This window comes from Cetorhinus maximus, chromosome X, assembly GCF_964194155.1.
Source record: "Cetorhinus maximus chromosome X, sCetMax3.hap1.1, whole genome shotgun sequence".
Classification (NCBI taxonomy): domain Eukaryota; kingdom Metazoa; phylum Chordata; class Chondrichthyes; order Lamniformes; family Cetorhinidae; genus Cetorhinus; species Cetorhinus maximus.
The window spans coordinates 3,359,401-3,378,071 of NC_135917.1; the positions used below are offsets into that span (position 1 = coordinate 3,359,401).

Here is an 18,671-nt window from a genome sequence, read left to right on the forward strand (position 1 = left end):
ACATTTCTTGATAGCCCATTAAAAACTGAACTGTCCAGCCCATATTAGATGGTGGCACTCCTATGAGAAAGGTGTTGTGACATCAAAGATTTACTTACAACATAATAAGAGATACATTATTGAATATGTGATACTTGATGCACGTTACAAATCTCAGCTATTATTGTTAATTTGTGTGGTGGGAAGTCTAAAATATACTGCACATTCATTCCATGGTCACTGTCACTATTAGGCATTCATCTTGGAAAGCAGCACTTGAGATTTTTTTTTTCCATTAAATTTATACATCTTTTCAAATGGTGAGAAAACAACCTCCCTGTTTGAGACATTTTAGAAAAGGTTTCCAAAAGTGAAATTGAAATAGAAAAAAGGGTTACATGTTGATTATGGCTTATTTCAATCCTACTTTTGATTAATATTTCTAAAGCACAGAAGGAAACCATGAGAACAAACTCTCAGTGTGGAGCTACCTACCCTCATCGTGGGCTATTTTTAAAACTACGCTCCGCTTTAGAACACAGACCACAAGAGTCTAGCATTTTGTCCGTTGGCTACAGTGATTGCCTCATGATACAGAACCTGAAAAATGGAGACGCCAAGATTTAGAGAATTACAGAATGGTTACAGCACTGAAGGAACCAATTCCACCCACTGTGTCCATGCTGGCTCTCTGCAATAGCAACTCACCTAGTCCCACTCCCCCACCCTCTCTCTGTAGCCCTGCAAATCTTTTCTCTTCAGATAATTATCCAATTCTCTTTTGAAAGCCACTATTGAATTGCCTCCAGCAGACTCTCAGGCAGTGCATTCCAGATCCTAAACACTCACTTCATAAATGTCACCTCAAGTCACCTTTGGTTCTTTTGCCACTCACCTTAAATCTTGTTCTTGATCCTTCTGCCAACAGGAACAGTTTCTCTCTATCTACTCTGACCAGACCCCCCTCATGATTTTGAAAACCTCTATCAAATCTCCTCTCAACCTTCTCTAAGGTGAAGAGCTTCTCTGTCCTTGCAACTGAAGTCTCTTATCCTTGGAACCATTCTTGTAAATCCTTTATGCACCCTCTCTAATGCCTTCACATCCTTCCTAAAGTGTGGTGCCCAGAACTGGACACAATACTCCAGTTGAGGCTGAACCAGTGTTTTATAAAGGTTCGTCATAACTTCCTTGCTTTTGTACTCTATGGGCCGGATTTTCGCTACTGAGATGGTTAGCTCGATTTAAAAGGCCCCATTACATGCAATTTTCACTCTGGGAAGGCAAGTGAGGGATTGAGTCGGGCCCACTGACCCTGCCACAGAGGCAGGCCAGTGCTGAAGCAGGCTGGTTAGAAGGCCTGCCTTGGTTTTCTGAGACTTCAGCCTTGTATAAAAGGCTCTTAGACCCTGTAGGCCTCACCCACCTCTCCCAATCCCCCTAATACCCCCATGTCCCCTCCATAGCCCATCATACCCCCCATGCTTTCTCATACACCCATGCTACCTCTATGTGCCCTCTTATCCTCCATGACATCTCCATGTCACTCACCCAGTATCCACCATGGGCAGACCTCGTGGAGATGAAAAAATTTAAACTAACAATCTCTCACTCATGCACACTTGATACTGAAAACTCAGCCAAACATTCAAAATGGGCTCAGCTGTAATAACAACCCTTGGAAAATGTCAACAATGCAGTCCATTGAAACTCTGGGAACAGATGGCTAATAGTTTTTCTAAGCTATACCAGATGGCCTGTGAATCAATGCACTCCAGGAGCAGATGTCTGCTTTTTTACTCCAACTGAAAGCTGTAGCCTGTTTTTTGACTTTTTCACTTTTGAAGGGCTGGGGATTTAAATAACTTCCAATCATGGCACCTAAACAGACCTTATTGCCCTTTAAGCGGGTAAATCCGTCAATCCCACATTGCAAGTTAAGGCCCTTAGAACAGATAAAATGGGGTCTGTTTGAACTTAGCACTAATTTTGAATGGCCCTGCTGAGTTTGGGTTTCCCACCTATGTAATTCACACCCTGCCCCTTTCCCCTGCAAGTAAAAATGGGATCTCCCAGAAATGGGGGTGGGACTTCTGCATTCAGGTCCCACCCACCATTTTTAAAGGTCTCTGGAGTCAGCCCAGCTCTGTGAAAATCTGGCTTTGAGCATCTATTTATAAAGCTCAGGATCCCAAATGCTTTATTAACTGCTTTCAAAATGTGCCCTGCCAACTTCAGTAATTTGTGCAGATATACCCAGGGTGTCTCTGCTTTTGCACCCATTTAGAATTGTGCCCTTTATATTGTCTCCCCCCATTCTTCCTACCAAAATGAATCATTTCACACTTCTCTGTATTAAATTTCTTTTGCCACTTGTCCACCAGCCTAAGTCCTCTTGACGTCCATCACTATTCTCCTCACATTTCACAATACTTCCAAGTTTTGTGTCATCTGCAAATTTTGAAATTATGTCCTATACACCAAAGTCCAGGTCATTAATATGGGAAACCCACTGTATACATTCTTCCAGTCCAAAAAACAACTTCACCACCACTCTCTGTTTCCTGTCACTCAGCCAATTACTAATCTATGCTGCTATTGTCCCTTTTATTCTATGAGCCCTAACATTGCCATCAAGCATATTATGTTGCACTTATCAAATGCCTTTTGGAACTCCATGTGCACCACATCAACCGCATTACCCTCATCAACCCTTTCTGTTACCTCATCAAAAACTTCAATCAAGTTGGTTAAACATGATTTGCCCTTAACAAATCCATGCTGGCTTTCCTTATTTAATCAATATTTGTCCAAGTGACCATTAATTTTCTTCTGAATTATCATTTCTAAAAGCTTTTCAACACCAAGGTTAAACTGACTAGACCTTTGTTGCTGGGCTTATCCTTACACTATTTTTTGAACAAAGGTGCAACAATTACAATTCTTCAGTCCTTTGGCACCACCCATGTATCTAAGGAGAATTGGAAGATTATGGTCAGTGCCTCTGCAAAATCCAGCCTTTCTTCTCTCCGTATCCTCGGATGCATCTGATCTGGTCGTTCTGACTTATCAACTTTTAAGTACATTCAGCCTTTCTAATACCTCCGCTAGCCCACCTAGTGTCTCAATTACCTCCTCTTTCACTATGATTTTGAAAGCTGCTTCTTCCTTGGTAAAGATAAATGTAAAGCATTCATTTAGTACCTCAGTCATGCCCTCTGCCTCTATGCATAAATTTAATTTTTGGTCCCTAATTGACTCCACTCCTCCATTTGCCACCCTTTCACTATTTGTCTGTCAATGTTTGGCTTCCATTTTATATTAGCTGACAGTCTCATCTCATACTCTCTCTTTGCTTCTCTTATTTTTCACTTCCCCTCTGAACTTTCTATATTCAGCCTAGTTGTCCCTTGTATTATCATCCTGACATCTATCATATGCACCCTTTTTCTGCCTAATCTTACTCTCTATCTCTTTCATCATCCAGGGAGCTCTGGCTTTTTGTCTTACCTTTCCCCCTCATGGGAATGTACCTCGACTGTGCCCAAACCAAATCCTCTTTGAAGGAAGCTCATTGTTCCATCACAGTTTTACCTTCCAATCTTTGATTCGAACTTACCTGGGCCAGATCCATTCTGACCCCATTGAAATTGGCTCTCTCCCAATTAATTATCTTTACTTTGGATTGGTCCTTGTTCTTTTTCACAGCTAACTTAAATCTTATGATACAATGATCACTGTCCCCTAAATGTTCCCCTACTGACACTTGATCTACTAGATCCACCTCACTCCCTAGAACCAGATGCAGCAATGTCTCCCCCTTTGCCGGACTGGAAACATACTGACCGTGACAATTCTCTTGAACATTTGTTAACCTTAAAACAGAGGTGAAAGTTTACTTTACAACGTGAAGTGGCTATAATATAAAACTGTCTCTTTACTGGTGTCCATGCTGCTTCCACAGCTATGTTATGTGCTGACTGTTGTCATGGAGCTGATTCTCAGCATCAGCATCTGAAATGCAAGGCCACCATTATGAACAATGAATGGTAACTATCACTCACAGATCTGCTGTGCTGGCTGAGCTTTGAGTTCCAGCATGAACAAGATCAGCAAAATCCCAGTGTTTTTAACCACCTCTTGATAAACTCAGTGTTTATCCCCCTTTTGCAAACAGAACAAAGAAAAGTTTTTAAAAATCGCATCAGCTAAATCCAGACACACCACTTTCCTCTGACCCTGTGTGTCATCCCCATTGTTCTGACAGCTCTGATTTCTGGAATGATTTTTTTTCCCCTCTCTGCTTAAAGTCCACTGCATTTTTATTTTCTTTCCAACTAGTTTGCTGACTCAGAGAAAGAAAAACAATTGATCCGCTGCGTGTTCAAACAGTTTCTAACAAAAGAAAGGTCTCTGAAAGATTGTTTCCTAAATCGTGCCATGTGCCACTTGTCACATTATATTAAAATCAACATTTTGTCCAGTATGCTGACCCTATGTCATTGGAGTACTCTTAGGTTGCACAGAATTACCGTTAAAGTCACTATATTAATAGTGAGGGATTGTCAAACCCTCAACACTAGGACTGTTTCATGGGCTGAGTTATATTACACATTTTGCAAGAATTCAAAGCTGTTTCAGCTTTGCATCAACATTGATTTATCCATGAAAGTTAGGCTGATAGTCTGAGGCATCAAAAAGAGGTATTTGGACATCATATTGGCTTACTAGTTGAATTCCCAGACTAGTCCTACACACAAAGAGTGGTTACTAGAGGGCTGCTAGTATCAACTGAGCCATATCCAGCAAGAGTGGGGTGAAAACTGGGAGGAAAATATTAAACAGATGACATAGAAAAGTATAGAGGGGAAGAAATGAAATAATAAGAGAGAACAGTAAGTAAACTTGCATTATTCTCCAAGGCACCCTCATTCATCTTTAATGTCATGCATATTCTCCAGATAATTATCCATTCATGTTTATCTGAATGTTTATCTGAGGACCTGATTTCTACGGAAAGCCTGGCTTCACTTTCTTTACATTTGTTTCATTTATTAATTATTAGATTAACAGCTGTTTCTGTCATGAACCACTTGTCAGAGACAGGAAAAACATTTACAAGAAACATGTGTTGCAGACATTTGTTAGTGCTGCTCTGCAGTTTCCCAACCACCAAACATTTTCTCGATTTACATGCAACTTCAAAATTTGATTCAATTCCAAATTGCTTCCCAAAGCAAGCTTAACGTGGAACTGAAATCAGCCCTGAGCTGTATAATGAGTCCCCCAGTAGTATTGACCAGGAGAGTCTCACATTCAATCCCTGGTCTGTGCTGAGATAGCTGATCGGCAATGAAAGTGTACAAGTGCTCCATAGAAAACATAATCTACTATTCCCATTCCTGATCCCTGTTGAGAAATCCACATGTGGACATGGATCCAGAATCGGACTCAGCTGTGATAGAACCACGGTTAAATCATTTGCCAACACTGTGTCCAGTGATTGTTGGTAGCCTATTCATCGCTTGTGTTTACCTCCCTGAATATGTACTCGTAACTACAAAAAGAAAATTGGAACTATTTCTTCTGAGCCACATGATCTTATTCTGGATTCTCTCCTCACTTCTTTGAATGAGAAAGAGAGGACTGTTTTCCATCATTGCTTGACAGAAACAAAAGTGGAGAGTAACATGAAAGTTGGTGGCAAACTATGATATAATGAGAAACCCTTAGTTTTGAGAGTTTCATGGAATCATCCAGCCCAGGAGGAGGCCATTCAGCCTACTCTGCTTGCCATGGCTCTCTGAAAGAGCTCCAATTGTCCCACACACATTTAATTGTTGACTTTATATCCTGTCAGGACCCCTTTATCCTGTCCTTTTCCTCATTCAACATAAGGTTCAAAACAGACCAGAGTCTATGGAGATAGCTGGTGAAAGTGTCTGAATCCCTTGGACTTTGAAAGCTCTAGCGCTTTCCACCCTTCAAAAACACTGACTGAAATACCTTATAAAATTGTACTGTAATCCAGTGTTTTTACATACATGCCAACCATTGGTGTTTCCGAATTTGCTGAATCAGTGTGCAATGGGCACCTTGCTGCTGTATACAGTGGGTGAGGGTTCTCATGAGAACAGGAGTTCCTGTTTACAGTATGCAGCAGCTGGAAGCACTTCACAGGAGGACTAAGATCAAAGCATGCTAAGGGGATATGGATGTCGATAGAGAAGGGAGCAGAAACTGGGAGCAATGTTATGAGAGGAAGAGGTGAGAATCTGGAAATGGTGCTTTTGAGCTGTGGGAGAATTTTGTAAGACACTTTAGCTACCATCAGTGACAAGTAGGGTCAAGTTGCTTTCCTAGTTTTCTGCCAGTATTTTTTAATCAACTATGGTCATGACTGGTTTCTGACAAAGGATCTACACTCAAAAAGGAGTTAAATGTTTAAGAACATGAAGGATTTAGATTGTGTAAATAAAGAGAAACCGTTTCCAATGACTGAAGGGTCAATAATCAGAGAGCACAGATTTAAGGTGATTGTAAAAGAATCAGAGGCGATGTGAGGAAAAACTTTTTTTAATGCAATGAGTGATTAGGATTTGGATGGCACTGCCCGAGTGGATGGTGGAGACAGATTCAATTGTAGCCTTCAAAAGGGAATTAGATAAATACTTGAAGGAGAAAAAAAATTGCAGCACATAGGGAAAGAGCCAGGGAGTTGGACAAACTGGATTATTCTTCGAAAGAGCCAGCGCAGATTCAGTGGGCAGAATGGCCTCCTTCTGTGCTGTCCAATTATATGGTTCCAACTGCATTGTAGAAGTTGGTGTTATCACCAAGGAGAACAGCTGTTAAAAGTCAAGAATCAGAGTGTATCCCCTACAATGACGAAACCAATCTTCTAGTCAAAACAATTACCTCCAACTGAAACTTTGCTTAAACTCCATTGCCAAGCAGCAAATGAAAAATCCATAGTTGTGCTGTCGACCTCAACAAATTTCCTGGGGTAATCTCAATATAAATATTTTTGCTTGTGCTGGGGGTTGGAAAATCTCTGTTGCTGCAGGAGTCTGGTCCCTAAAGTTGCTTAAAGGGACCATCCTCCTCTAAGGCAGAATATAAACATCTGGTCTCTGCCAGGTCTGGCACAAGATGTCAGCAGGTAAATGCAAATTAATCACCCTCTCAGAGGTGCCTCTTCAATTTTACAAAGGTCTCTGGTTGTCCTAACAATATGGGACACCTGTTGTATTACAGGTATTCCACTGGACTGGCTGGCTATAAATAATACTCCAGAGGTTACAAGTAGAGGAGGAAGAACCCAACATTGCAACACAACCACTCATTCCTCACTGAATGACTACCAACATTTTCCTACCAATGACATGGATTCACTATGTAGCTGTGATTAGGTTCCAGGGTATTGATGAAACAATATAGATGATCCAACTTCTCTAGAATATTTGTGCTGCAGATAGAAATGCAGTCCTGGTCACATTCACCTCACCATAATACTTCTATTGTTGTTTTGCTGATAAAATAAGATAGATACTAAAGTACAGTATTAAGCACCATCATTGGTATCATAACAATAGAAGTTTCCACAAATGTGAAAGTCTGTTAGAGAAATTAAGGGGCTAACATTCTATTTATTAAATATCTTAATCATAAATTTTCATACATATGTTGCAGCTTAATACAGGCATAATTATGTCCTTTTTCAACCTTAATTCTTAGATACAGAGTTTATTTAATACACCATGTAGTTAATACACTGTGGTACTTGAAATGTTACTGTGGGATAACAGGTTACTGTGAAATCTTTCTAAAGTTGGCAAATACCTCTGTTAAAACCAAGATCTCACTTTGTAATTTCAAGGCAGACAGCTGACTAATGATAAAAGATGCGAAAAATGGCCGACAGCTACCAGTGTATTCCAACATCAGGTTTCTGATCGGTAGAAGCACATCGCACAAATACATACAATGGACCCAGGGGAAACCTCTAATCTACAACACAGAGCAGAGGTTATTCTGTGGTAAATATCTGATCATCTTCATAGTAGCACATTTATGGGAGATAGTATTGAGATAGATACAGATACAGCTTTTTTTTAAAATCTTATTTAATAGTCAATTAAAAACATTAGCCACTTTTTACAATCATATATTCTCATGTAAATAATTGAAACAAATTTCTGTTAGACAGTTACTCAAAATTATACACACAACCATTTATACTAACTATTGAATATTGAAAAACGTAAGTTAGTACCGAGGGTGTTGGCAACACCCAGGTTGTAAAAAAGAAACAGGGCAGAGACCAGAGAGTTAAAAAAAAATTGTGAACAGCACCATCTTCTGGCAACCCAACTTCCCGTTCCATTTCAAAATGTGTAGAGATTGTAATTAAGTGTGCGGACGATTCCTATGTAAAAGATCCAATTGGCTACGAGAAACAAAACATGGCCAAACCTCAGCAGGATGCAGAGACAAGTCCTGATAGCATGATTGATAACTGCAATCACTTTATGTCCAGAACTATTATAAAATTTGTTGTATTTAGGAGAAAATAAATTGGTTGGAGGTTAAATGAAATCCTAATACACGTTGCAGAGGCGAGAGAGGGAGGGTTAACTAGCTACTGATGGCTGGTCTTCACCCTAAAGTACAATCTCCCCATGTAAAATGGATTTGCAATCATTCATGATCCTTGGAAACAGCCAAGAATACCATCTGTTTGAAATTCATGTGCTGCCTTGTGTTGCCACTTTGATCAGGTATCTTTCTCAAACTAATCTTGCTGCTTTTATCAGAGGGACCTGAAGTTACAGTATAAGTAATGCACACAAGAATTTGCCTTGAGATACAGTAGGCCAGAGAGTCATGAAATAGGATAAAGTAGTATGTACAGTACAATAGCAGGTCATTCAGTTCAAAAGGCCATGTGTGTTTTACTCCACGGGCCATACTGTAAAGATATATCATGTTATACAATGGACTGCTACCCATCAGTGCAGTAATGAGGTGTTTTGATTGAACCAATACAAGTTAAGGAGTTCCGTTAAATCAGGGCTCTGTGATGGCTGGTTAAATGTGTTGGGTTTTGAGCTTTGGAGATATGCAGAAATGATGCTTTAAAATGTCTGCTGTCATGCTTACAGCTGCTTGGCTATGTTGAGTTTCTTTTTCTGTCACCACATCCAGGCTTAACCAATCACACACAAAGAACAGATACCAGACACACATAGGCAAGCAGCTGAACACTACAGAATGGAAGTTTGATTGTTGTTTTGTGTTGAATTAGTTGCAGCTTGGGTAGTGGTGGGACCACCATATTGGTCTGAGCTGCCCCTCAGCCAAGTTGGCGGGGTGGGGGGTGTGGCGGCAAGGAAATCAACCAGTGTTTCCACTTGACTCTTGTTGGAAAGAGCACATGTGAAGTTCAGGTGAGAGAGTGCAGCTGGGTTCAGATGTGAAACCATAGCCAAATAACCCACCAACATTTACCCGTGAGAATCACACCTCAGCAAAGATCACTTGGGCGAGGTTCTAAATTTCAGGAATCCCAGCAAAGGTCAGCACTTTTTGGAGTGATTATTAGAAAATAAACTATTGAGCAGAATTTTATGATAAAAGCAAAATACTGCAGATGCTGGAAATCTGAAACAAAAACAGAAAATGCTGGAAAAACCCAGCAGGTCTGACAGCATCTGTGGAGAGAGAAACAGAGTTAACGTTTCATAAGGGTCATACGGACTCAAAACGTCAACTCTGTTTCTCTCTCCACAGACGCTGTGAGACCTACTGAGTTTTTCCAGCATTTTCTGTTTTGGACCAGAAATTTACGTTCTGCCACTGGTGCGTTTCCAGGCCGGGGGTGGGGGGTAAAATTTGATGTCTCTTTATAGTGACCATCGATTAGTGCAGGTGCAATGATATAAACTAAGTTTCACTTTGTGTTCTTTGTTAAATACATCCCATTTCAAAGGAAACACAAAAGTATTCACAATAAAGCTTTATTTGCATAGTAGTTACATATACAAAAATGTACAAGGCATACAAAATGTTTAATAGACCAGTATAGCCATAATGGACTACAAAGGCACTCATTAAACATTTAAAGATTAAAGATAAACTTCACAGATACATTGCCAGATTTAGCTGAGACATTTACAGTAAAGTATTATAATTTTATGGAAAATCTGAATGTTTCAATTAAGAAATTCTAAATCTAAAATACAATAGTGATTCAGACTACTGTGTAGTTTTCCTTGTAAGGCAAAGATTAAAACCAAAAACAGAATATCCAGGATTGGAATGGTTCGCCTACAGAAACTAGTTAAAGTTAAAAATAGGAGCTGGAGTGGCTCAGTGAGTAGCTGCCTCTGAGCCAGAAGGCCTCAGGCCCAAATCCTGCTCCTGGTTGGTTATGAAAGAACCCAGCCACTGGTGCAGGCAGGCCAATGTGTAATGGTGCCAGACCCCAGCCTGGATAAATGGGAGGATTAGCAGCAGGAAGGGTATCTGGCTGTAAAATCAACCACTAAATCTAAAAATGATGGTTGATATGAAGGGTAATCAACCAGCATTGAGGTGACCCCATGTAATATGGAAAAAGCTGAAGGAGGAGCCAACCATTTAAAGTTAAAAATAATTAAGTGGGGCTTGAATTTGTTGTGTAACTTGTAGGGTTCTATAAGTGCCTAACCAGTATCAAGGGATGAACTCAGGACCCAAATATTTTCTGCCTAAAAAGTGTAGTGGAACAGTTTTACTGATATTCAAATTCAGGTCATTTGCTTATCAGTAAATTATTAACTGGAATTGTCAAGTATTAAAACTCAACCCTGGCTGAGAGGAAAGCGTTTTGATGTTCCTTTCAACGGGGAACAGGAAACCAAGACATCACTAAATTTGTGTCAGGCCATATTTCCTTAATGAAGATTAGCACTGGTGAAAATATGATGCCCCATAGTAGGTTGCAGCGACACCAAACAATAGAGAGATGTAGGACAGGTACTTTTAAAAAAATTCGTAAGCATGGTTTAGTGGCGGCACAAAAGACAAATTCTGGTTAGATCTTAAAAGTTGAACACTCCTGTTTGAATCTGATTCAACTCTAAATGACTTTGGGAACTATATTAACAGGTTATTTTACATTTGGCCAGCAATCCAACTTACAGATAAATTTTTACATCTTTGGGACAGTTAGAAAAAATAATCTTGTCCTTATACCGCAGGATCAGTCATGTGACTGATATACACTTATATACACTTCAGGTCTTCAGTTGGAAAACTGCCAATACCTTCCCTTAATTGTGTGGCAGTAGTCATATTGTTGCCACCCCTGCTTTCTGTTTACAGAGAATATTACATTTAACTGATACAATTCAAGATTGTGAAACTGCAAGAGTTCCGTGATGTTTAAACAAGCAACTCCAAAAAATTTGCAGTAACATTTCTTAAATATTGCTGAAAAGAGAGACATGTTGCTGAAGCATTTCCTCTTGCAATCATCAGGATAAACACAAGAATACCAAATTTCAAACGATCACATATATTTTAGGAGAAAAGGGTGCTGATTGGTTGGCAAGTTGACCTTTGGGGAGCCTGTAGTTTCCCGTTGCTTTCTCCATGGCAACATCTTGGCCAGAGTTGACTTGCTAACCAATCAGCACCCTTTTCTCCAGTAATATAAACTGTTGTGATCTTTTGAAATTTGGCATTCTTGTGTTTGTCCGGATGAGTACAAGACAAAAGGTTTCAGCGATATTCAAGGAACATTTCTAATCTTATCTTTTTCACATCACAAATTTGAGAAAATAAAGCCCCACAAAAAGATCTGAACCAACTGGTTAAAGTGTTAGTGTTAACTATGAGAGTACAGGCATTAGGAGTAGTTTATTCTGTCATCTTTGGCTAGAGACCTTTAAAAGGATAGCAGGACAAAAAAGAAATTAATGCTGGAACTCACAATCAAAAGCGAAAGTCTTCAATGTCAGAGAGCGCATCATTTCTGATGAAAGTGAAAATGTATTTTAAATATTAGACAATTTCTACAGTGATGAAACTGACCATAAGACAGCAGGTTATGCCACTAGGATACTTGTGCTAATTAGGTAGTTTATATAGTTGATTGATCACAAAATGTTCCCTTCTACAAGTGGGACAACTTGAGTATTGCGTAGATAAAGCACAGCTTTTCTGTTTTAGCAAGGAATCACCACGGATATTGAAAAGCAGCTATCCTACTGGTAATATACCCAGAAGCACAGTCAATCAAGATCTTGAAGCGTCCACAACTAAACCTATCTCCTCACCAGAATTAGAGGCATTGATACAGATGAAGAAAAGGAACGAAAATACTGAACTTCATAACAATGGGGTAGGACTTGTTTGCTCCTCATAAACAGACAACAGAAATTGTTGTTGGAGACACTTCTGGCTGATGATGTAGCTCGATTGGGACAAAGTGCTGCAGAGCAGAAATACAGTGTTAGAATCCAAGACAATACCAATTAAAAAGCTTCTGGGGTCAGTTTCAGGCTGCAAAGAAATCTGAAAGGCTATGAAAAATGGAATGAAAATCAACTGCCCCTTCCAGCTAGACTCTTGTAATACACCTATCTGTTCAATGGATGATGATGTAGGTAGCTGGAAAGTTTTGTAAAGTTATTCAAATTTTAAAGGAGGATGAAAGGCAACCTTGTCTTAAAGAAGTGCTGACACAGATTTTTGCTCTGGTTCCTTTAGCACCAGAGACCAATTTTAATTTGAGCCAGTTACACAGGCGCTGTGAAAAAAAATACAAAAATAGTTTGGAGGGGCATGTACATATTGTTGAATGGTTCCAACACAACCAACTGTGCTTACAGTCCAAAACTGAATATCCACGATAAAAAGTAGCATCTTTGCTTCACTCATTTTGGTCTCAGCCAATTTGAAAAAGATTAAAATGGAATTTGAGATGTGGAAGCTCTTCCATTTCCCATGGGGGCTTTTATCTCATTTTCTGAAAGCTATGTATTTATATCAATGTTTTAGAAATATTTTGGTCAACTTGTAACTGTTGCTGAAGTATGTTTGTACAAGTCACAAATCTAGATTGATATGTTCTAATCACAAATGTTATTGTACGGAAGATTGACCTTTCCCTTCCCAGGAACAAAATTCACACTTGATCAAGGGATAAAAGATGCAGAAATTCCTATTTGGCAGTGGTATTACTCACCATAACTTCTTGTTGCTCAAGTATCTTGGCTACTGGATTGGTGCAGTTTCTTTCCCTATTTATTCTCTTCTCAGGTGACTGGAAGGCATGGGCAAGACAGCAGGAAACCTCTTCGTCCAAAAATGCCTCCTGGGAAGGCTTTCGACATCCAGGAAGAACCTGGCTAAACCTCTGCTTCATGCTGGTCCAGAGCAGGGTACTTCTGTCTGGAGGTCAGAAGAGGCAGTTTTGAAAATTCACAGTGCAAATCTTTTGGTACTCAAATATTTTCCAAAAAATCTAGAATCAACTGTTTTTTGGTGAATGAATACTTGTACCCGAGTGGGATATTTTTTGTTTTCAATAGTATCCACAACTTGCCCTTTTATATTTCCCTGGGGGAAGAACCATTTCTCAATTGGACCCATGAACAGATTTTACAATTCATAAATAAAAGTAGTGTGATCAAACTGCAGTAGTTATTCATTGATCAACGATCAACTTTTCTCAGTTGATAACACTCCCATCTCCAAGTCAGAAAGTTGCGCGTTCAAGCGCCAGTCCAGGAGTCAATCTAGGCTTGTACTCGATTGCAGTACAGACACAGCTGGAGATACCGTGATAAATGAAATGTTAAACCAAGGCTCCATCCGCCTGTTTGGGTGGAGTTTAAAGATTCATTAAAACGTCCTGGCTAAAATTTCACCCTCAATCAGCTCCACGAAAACAGCACAGCTGGTTATTCATGTTATTGTTATCATAGGATCTTACTTTGTGCAAAATGATGTTCTATGGTTACCTACATAACAGCATTGTTCGCACTTGAAAAGTAATTCTTTGTATGTGAAGCATTTTGAGATATTGGCGAGATGTACAATAAGGTGCTACACAAATGCAAGTCTTTATCCTTTTAAAAAATGCTGCTTTTGCAGGTGATATGGAATGTTTTAAATAATTCCAGACACCTAGAGGGACTTGTGTTCCTCTTTAGAGATCTAGCTGTTGGAATGAACATTCCAGTTTCTGCTGGACACTTTTAGTTCAGAGACTAAACAGGGATTCAAATCAAATGGGATGAGTGCTATGTATTTCACTCTAAAATAGACACTGTAAATTCTCACAGTGATGGATATTGCAATGTGATTTATTTCAATATCGTTATTTATGTGGAACTCCCAATCACTTTGTAATTTTAATCTTTAATCACTTAGAATTGAAACATTTTCACTAGCTTTATAACCAACTATCAAACTAACAATGAAACTCTAACAGCACAAGTCATTTAATTTAAATTCTAAGTTTAAAAGGATTTTCAATGTGGAAGGCAGGTGCTGAAGGAAGGAGAATCGATTTAATCGGCAAGGTTGTCCAAGACCATAAATAGAGAGTTGCTGTCTACCTTAATAACATGGCATTTCTCATCCTGTCCCATTTGATGCCCATGATGTTCCGAATGCGTCTCATGTGGAACCTCTTCAACTGCTTAATATGTCTGGAGTAGTCCATGTCACACAGGCATATAGGAGGGTAGATATTACGACAGCTTTGTACACAGCAAGTTTTGTTGTAAGTTTGTTACCTTGTTTAAACCAGTCTCATGCATAAACGAGCAAATGCTAAGTTTGCTCTGACAATTCTATTTGCCACCTTGCTGAGGAGATTATACTGTAATAATACCATACAACAATCCTTTCATTATAAAAGCTACCTAACTTCCCAAATCTACATATATAAATGATTCTATGATAAATAGCTCACCTCTGCTTCCACTACAAAAGGGGGATTGGAATTTCAACCCTTGGGCAGTTGTGTACAAGCGTGAAGAGCTATGGAAAATGGGTGTGGGCAATGTGTCCATCATATTCAAAGCCAGCTCAGTAGAAGGAAGCAACATCTCGGACTGGCAGGCAATGGTAGGAAAACTATTTACAGCTCCAGAAACACTGTTAGTCTGTATTGAACAGTCCACAGGCTTAAGTGCTGGCTTGGAAGTCAGGGCTGTACAATGTGAAGGAAGAACATGTTCTTCAGCTTCTTGCTGTTTCAAGGCTGTGGCAATTGGTCTGCTTTTCAAGACGGCACCAGCCAAATTGAGATGTTCTTCCAGGAAGACAGGTGCATTTGCTTCACAGCCATTTTCTATGAGCGTCTCTTCAATCACCTTTACCTCCTGCATCTCTTTCTGAAGCTGTTGTGAAAGAAGTTCAATGTTCTGTAAAATATATTAAAAAAAAAATCACAACATCTCAAGAACCTGGAGGAAATGAAACTTATTGATGATGTAGTACTCCACTCTTAAATCATGAATCGCAAAGGAAGATGCAGAGACAGTGAAAACTCAGCCATGTCATTGTGAGGAGTGGAGAGAGAAGTATTGGCAAAGAGTTGAGCAGCTCTTCTGCCTGTTTTTTTAGCCAGGAAACAGAAGCAGAAGAGGAATATTAGCAGTAGAAATTAAAAACAAGAGAATACTAAAAAAAAAAACACTCTTGTTAGTCCTAGTACCTTAGGTTGAGAGAATTATAAATTAATTACAATAACTATTAGTTCACAGTTTTTAAAAAATAAGGATGCTGGAGGAGAGACGGGGAACAGACAGAGTTCCACTTTTTTCTTTCTTTCCCCACCCACCTGCCATATGAAATTGGGGGGAAAAGGGAAGGAAGTTAATGAGCCTGTGAAAGGAGCAAGGATTTATAACACTCAAGTGATACAAAGTCAACAAAATGCTCTATATTGTAACTACTATTTAAATTACAGCCATTAAACGCTGGTTCTTGTACCTTTAGCTTTACCAGTTTTAAATCAACCAGGCTCGGATCCTGCTTGGACTTTGGTCTTTCCAATTCTTCCTTTAAGCTTGGCGTCTCTGTTGCTTTCTCTACTTCATTTGGATCTTCTGAATCATTAAAAAGACGAAGTACTATCTGATCCTAAAATAGAGAATGTCATACGCATTATATATGCAGTGCAAAATCTCATCACACCTTTACTTTGATGTTATTATTCACAACTTAATGTGCACACTACTAGAGAATTGGGAAACACTGGCGGCAGTCCCAGAGAGTGCACCTCCTAGCGACAGACGATGGAACAACACTGAAGGTAACAGTGTTAGCTGTGGTTTAGTAGGTAATATTCCTGCCTGAGTTACCAGGTTTTGAATTCAAGCCCCTAGCCTGAGTATAAAAATCTACGCTAGCACACCAATGGAGTACTGAGGGAGTGCTGCACTGCTGGAGGTGCTATCTTTCAGATGAGACATTAAACCAAGACTTCACCTGCCTGCTCAGATAGATGTAAAAGATCCTGTGGCACTATTTTGAAGAAGAGCAGGGGTGTTCTCCCCAGTGTCCTGGCCAATATTTAACCCTCAATCAACATCATAAAAGACAGGTTATCACATTGTTATTTGTGGGAGCTTGCTGTGCACAAATTAGCTGCCATGCTTCCTATAATGCAACAATAACTACAAAACTAACTTCAAAAGTACTTCTTCAAGGGGAAACAATGGCTTGATGTTCAGTGGTGGGGGTCATGGTCCAGGGAGAGGTAGGAGGAAGTGTCTGCGAGTTGACGCTCAGCCTCTGCGAGGTAGAGGTCAGTGCGCCAGACAACAACAGCACCACCCTTGTCAGCGGGTTTGATGACAATGTTAGGGTTGGACCTGAGAGAACGGAGTGCAGTAAGTTCAGAGAGAGACAGATTAGAGTGGGTGAGAGGAGCAGAGAAATTGAGACGACTAATGTCACGCCGACAGTTCTCGATGAAAAGATCAAGAGAAGGTAAGAATCCAGAGGGAGGGTCCAGGTGGAGGGAGAATATTGGAGGTGGGTAAAAGGATCTGTTGAACGGGGCGAGGACTCCTGCCCAAAGAAGTGAGCACGGAGACAAAGACGGCGGAAGAAGAGTTCAGCATCGTGCCGAGCCCGAAATTCATTGAGATGAGGGCGTAAGGGTATGAAACTAAGTCCTTTGCTGAGCACTGAACGTTCAGCGTCGGAGAGGGGAAGGTCAGGGGGTATAGTGAATACACAGCCGGGGCTGGGATTGGAAGATGGGATGGGGACAGAGGGACAGACAGGGGTGGAGGGTCCTAGATGGGTGATGGTGTCGATGAGTTGTTGGAGCTTGCGTTCCTTAGCACTTGAGAGAAAAAGTTTCTTGTTGAGGCGTCGGATGAAACGAAGAATAAAATGAAACTGGGGCACGCGCAGCTTAGAAAAAGGGTGCGGGCGGTGCTGCTGGAGGGAGAGGTCGAGTGTGTTCATATGGCGGCGCATGGCACTGAGTGTGTATCTCAGAATGCGACGGGAACAGCAGTCCGAGAAACGTTTTATGTCCCGGAGATACCTGTAATCCTGGGTGGATTCGAAACAAGAGGGATGGAATTTCAGTTGAAATCCACGTGGGGTAAGCCAGAGATGGAGACAGTCACTGAGAAAGGAAATATGGCTGTGAAAGCGGGTTTTAGTAAAAAAGTACTTCATTGGTTGTAAAGTGCTTCAAGATGTCTGGTTGTGAAAAATACTATATAAATGCACGTCTTTCTTTTTCTTTTCAGCTTTGATTTCTTGTGTTTACAAGACTACTTAAAAGTTGTAATTAAGACAGTTAACAATCTAGAATATCAGGAGGTCCACCTAATTTGAAATAAAAATAGGCAACTAATGTGGCCGCTCCTCTTTAATTTTGAGAATGGCAATTTGTACATTTTGTTTGAGAAGTGACCAGCTATTTGGACAATGGTGGTTTAGCATGATATTTAGCAGCCTTACGGATACAAGTTGTTGTTGAATATAACAAATTTAATAGAGAAAAACTTTGAGGCACTTTACAAAGGGAGAGAAAAAGGAATGGATTCCAAGCCACAATAGGAGAGTTAGAACAGGTGACTGACAGCTTGGCCAAAAAGATAGGTTTTAAGACAGTTCTTTCAACCCCCAGTGACATAAATTCTTGTTGTACAGGAGTGGTTAAATTGGTAATGTGCTACATAACAGAGATAAGGTCTCACTATCCTTCACCCACCATTGGCAGATATTCACCGTCCTTTACATGGTTCGAGGCACTATCTTCATCTGTTTTGCTCTTAAGAGAGTGAATATTTGACCAATTCACAGGTTTGTAAGTGGAAACCTGTAGGAATGAATAAAGTTAGTTTGACAAAAGAATCTAGACCAGATTTCTGAATAACACATACATACAGGAGATGGGACACAACAAATTAGTATGAATTTTCAAATCTATTAAGAATATTAGTAGCAACAGGAAAACATTTAACTACTCATTTTGAAGTCAAACCGACATTGTGATTTTTAGTCACATCATTAAGCATGAACACTAATTTTGAACCAGTAATGACCTCCTTTTGAACCTCTAATGGCAATTAAAGATCAAATTCTTTATTAAGTTTCTGAGCCCACATGGTCACTAAATATTCATGATTGGTGGCAGCATTTGAGTACGCAGTATTTTA

At 39.9% G+C, this 18,671-nt stretch overlaps 1 protein-coding gene across 2 annotated transcripts in view; it reads right to left on the minus strand.

Annotated features, from left to right (window-relative positions):
• Window positions 1-12,319: 12,319 nt before the first annotated feature.
• Window positions 12,320-18,671, minus strand: part of LOC144672700 (uncharacterized) — a 33,928-nt gene continuing 27,576 nt past the window's right edge. The window contains exons 11-15 of one of the 2 annotated variants that reach the window (XM_078534620.1): window positions 18,224-18,331; window positions 15,976-16,125; window positions 14,951-15,404; window positions 13,214-13,419; window positions 12,320-12,457 (exon numbers count right to left, since the gene is read on the minus strand). In XM_078534620.1, coding sequence (XP_078390746.1) covers window positions 12,386-12,457; window positions 13,214-13,419; window positions 14,951-15,404; window positions 15,976-16,125; window positions 18,224-18,331 — 990 coding nt within the window. In that variant the 3' untranslated portion in view covers window positions 12,320-12,385. The remainder of the gene's footprint in view (window positions 12,458-13,213; window positions 13,420-14,950; window positions 15,405-15,975; window positions 16,126-18,223; window positions 18,332-18,671) is intronic. The other variant, XM_078534621.1, reaches the window with a different exon arrangement.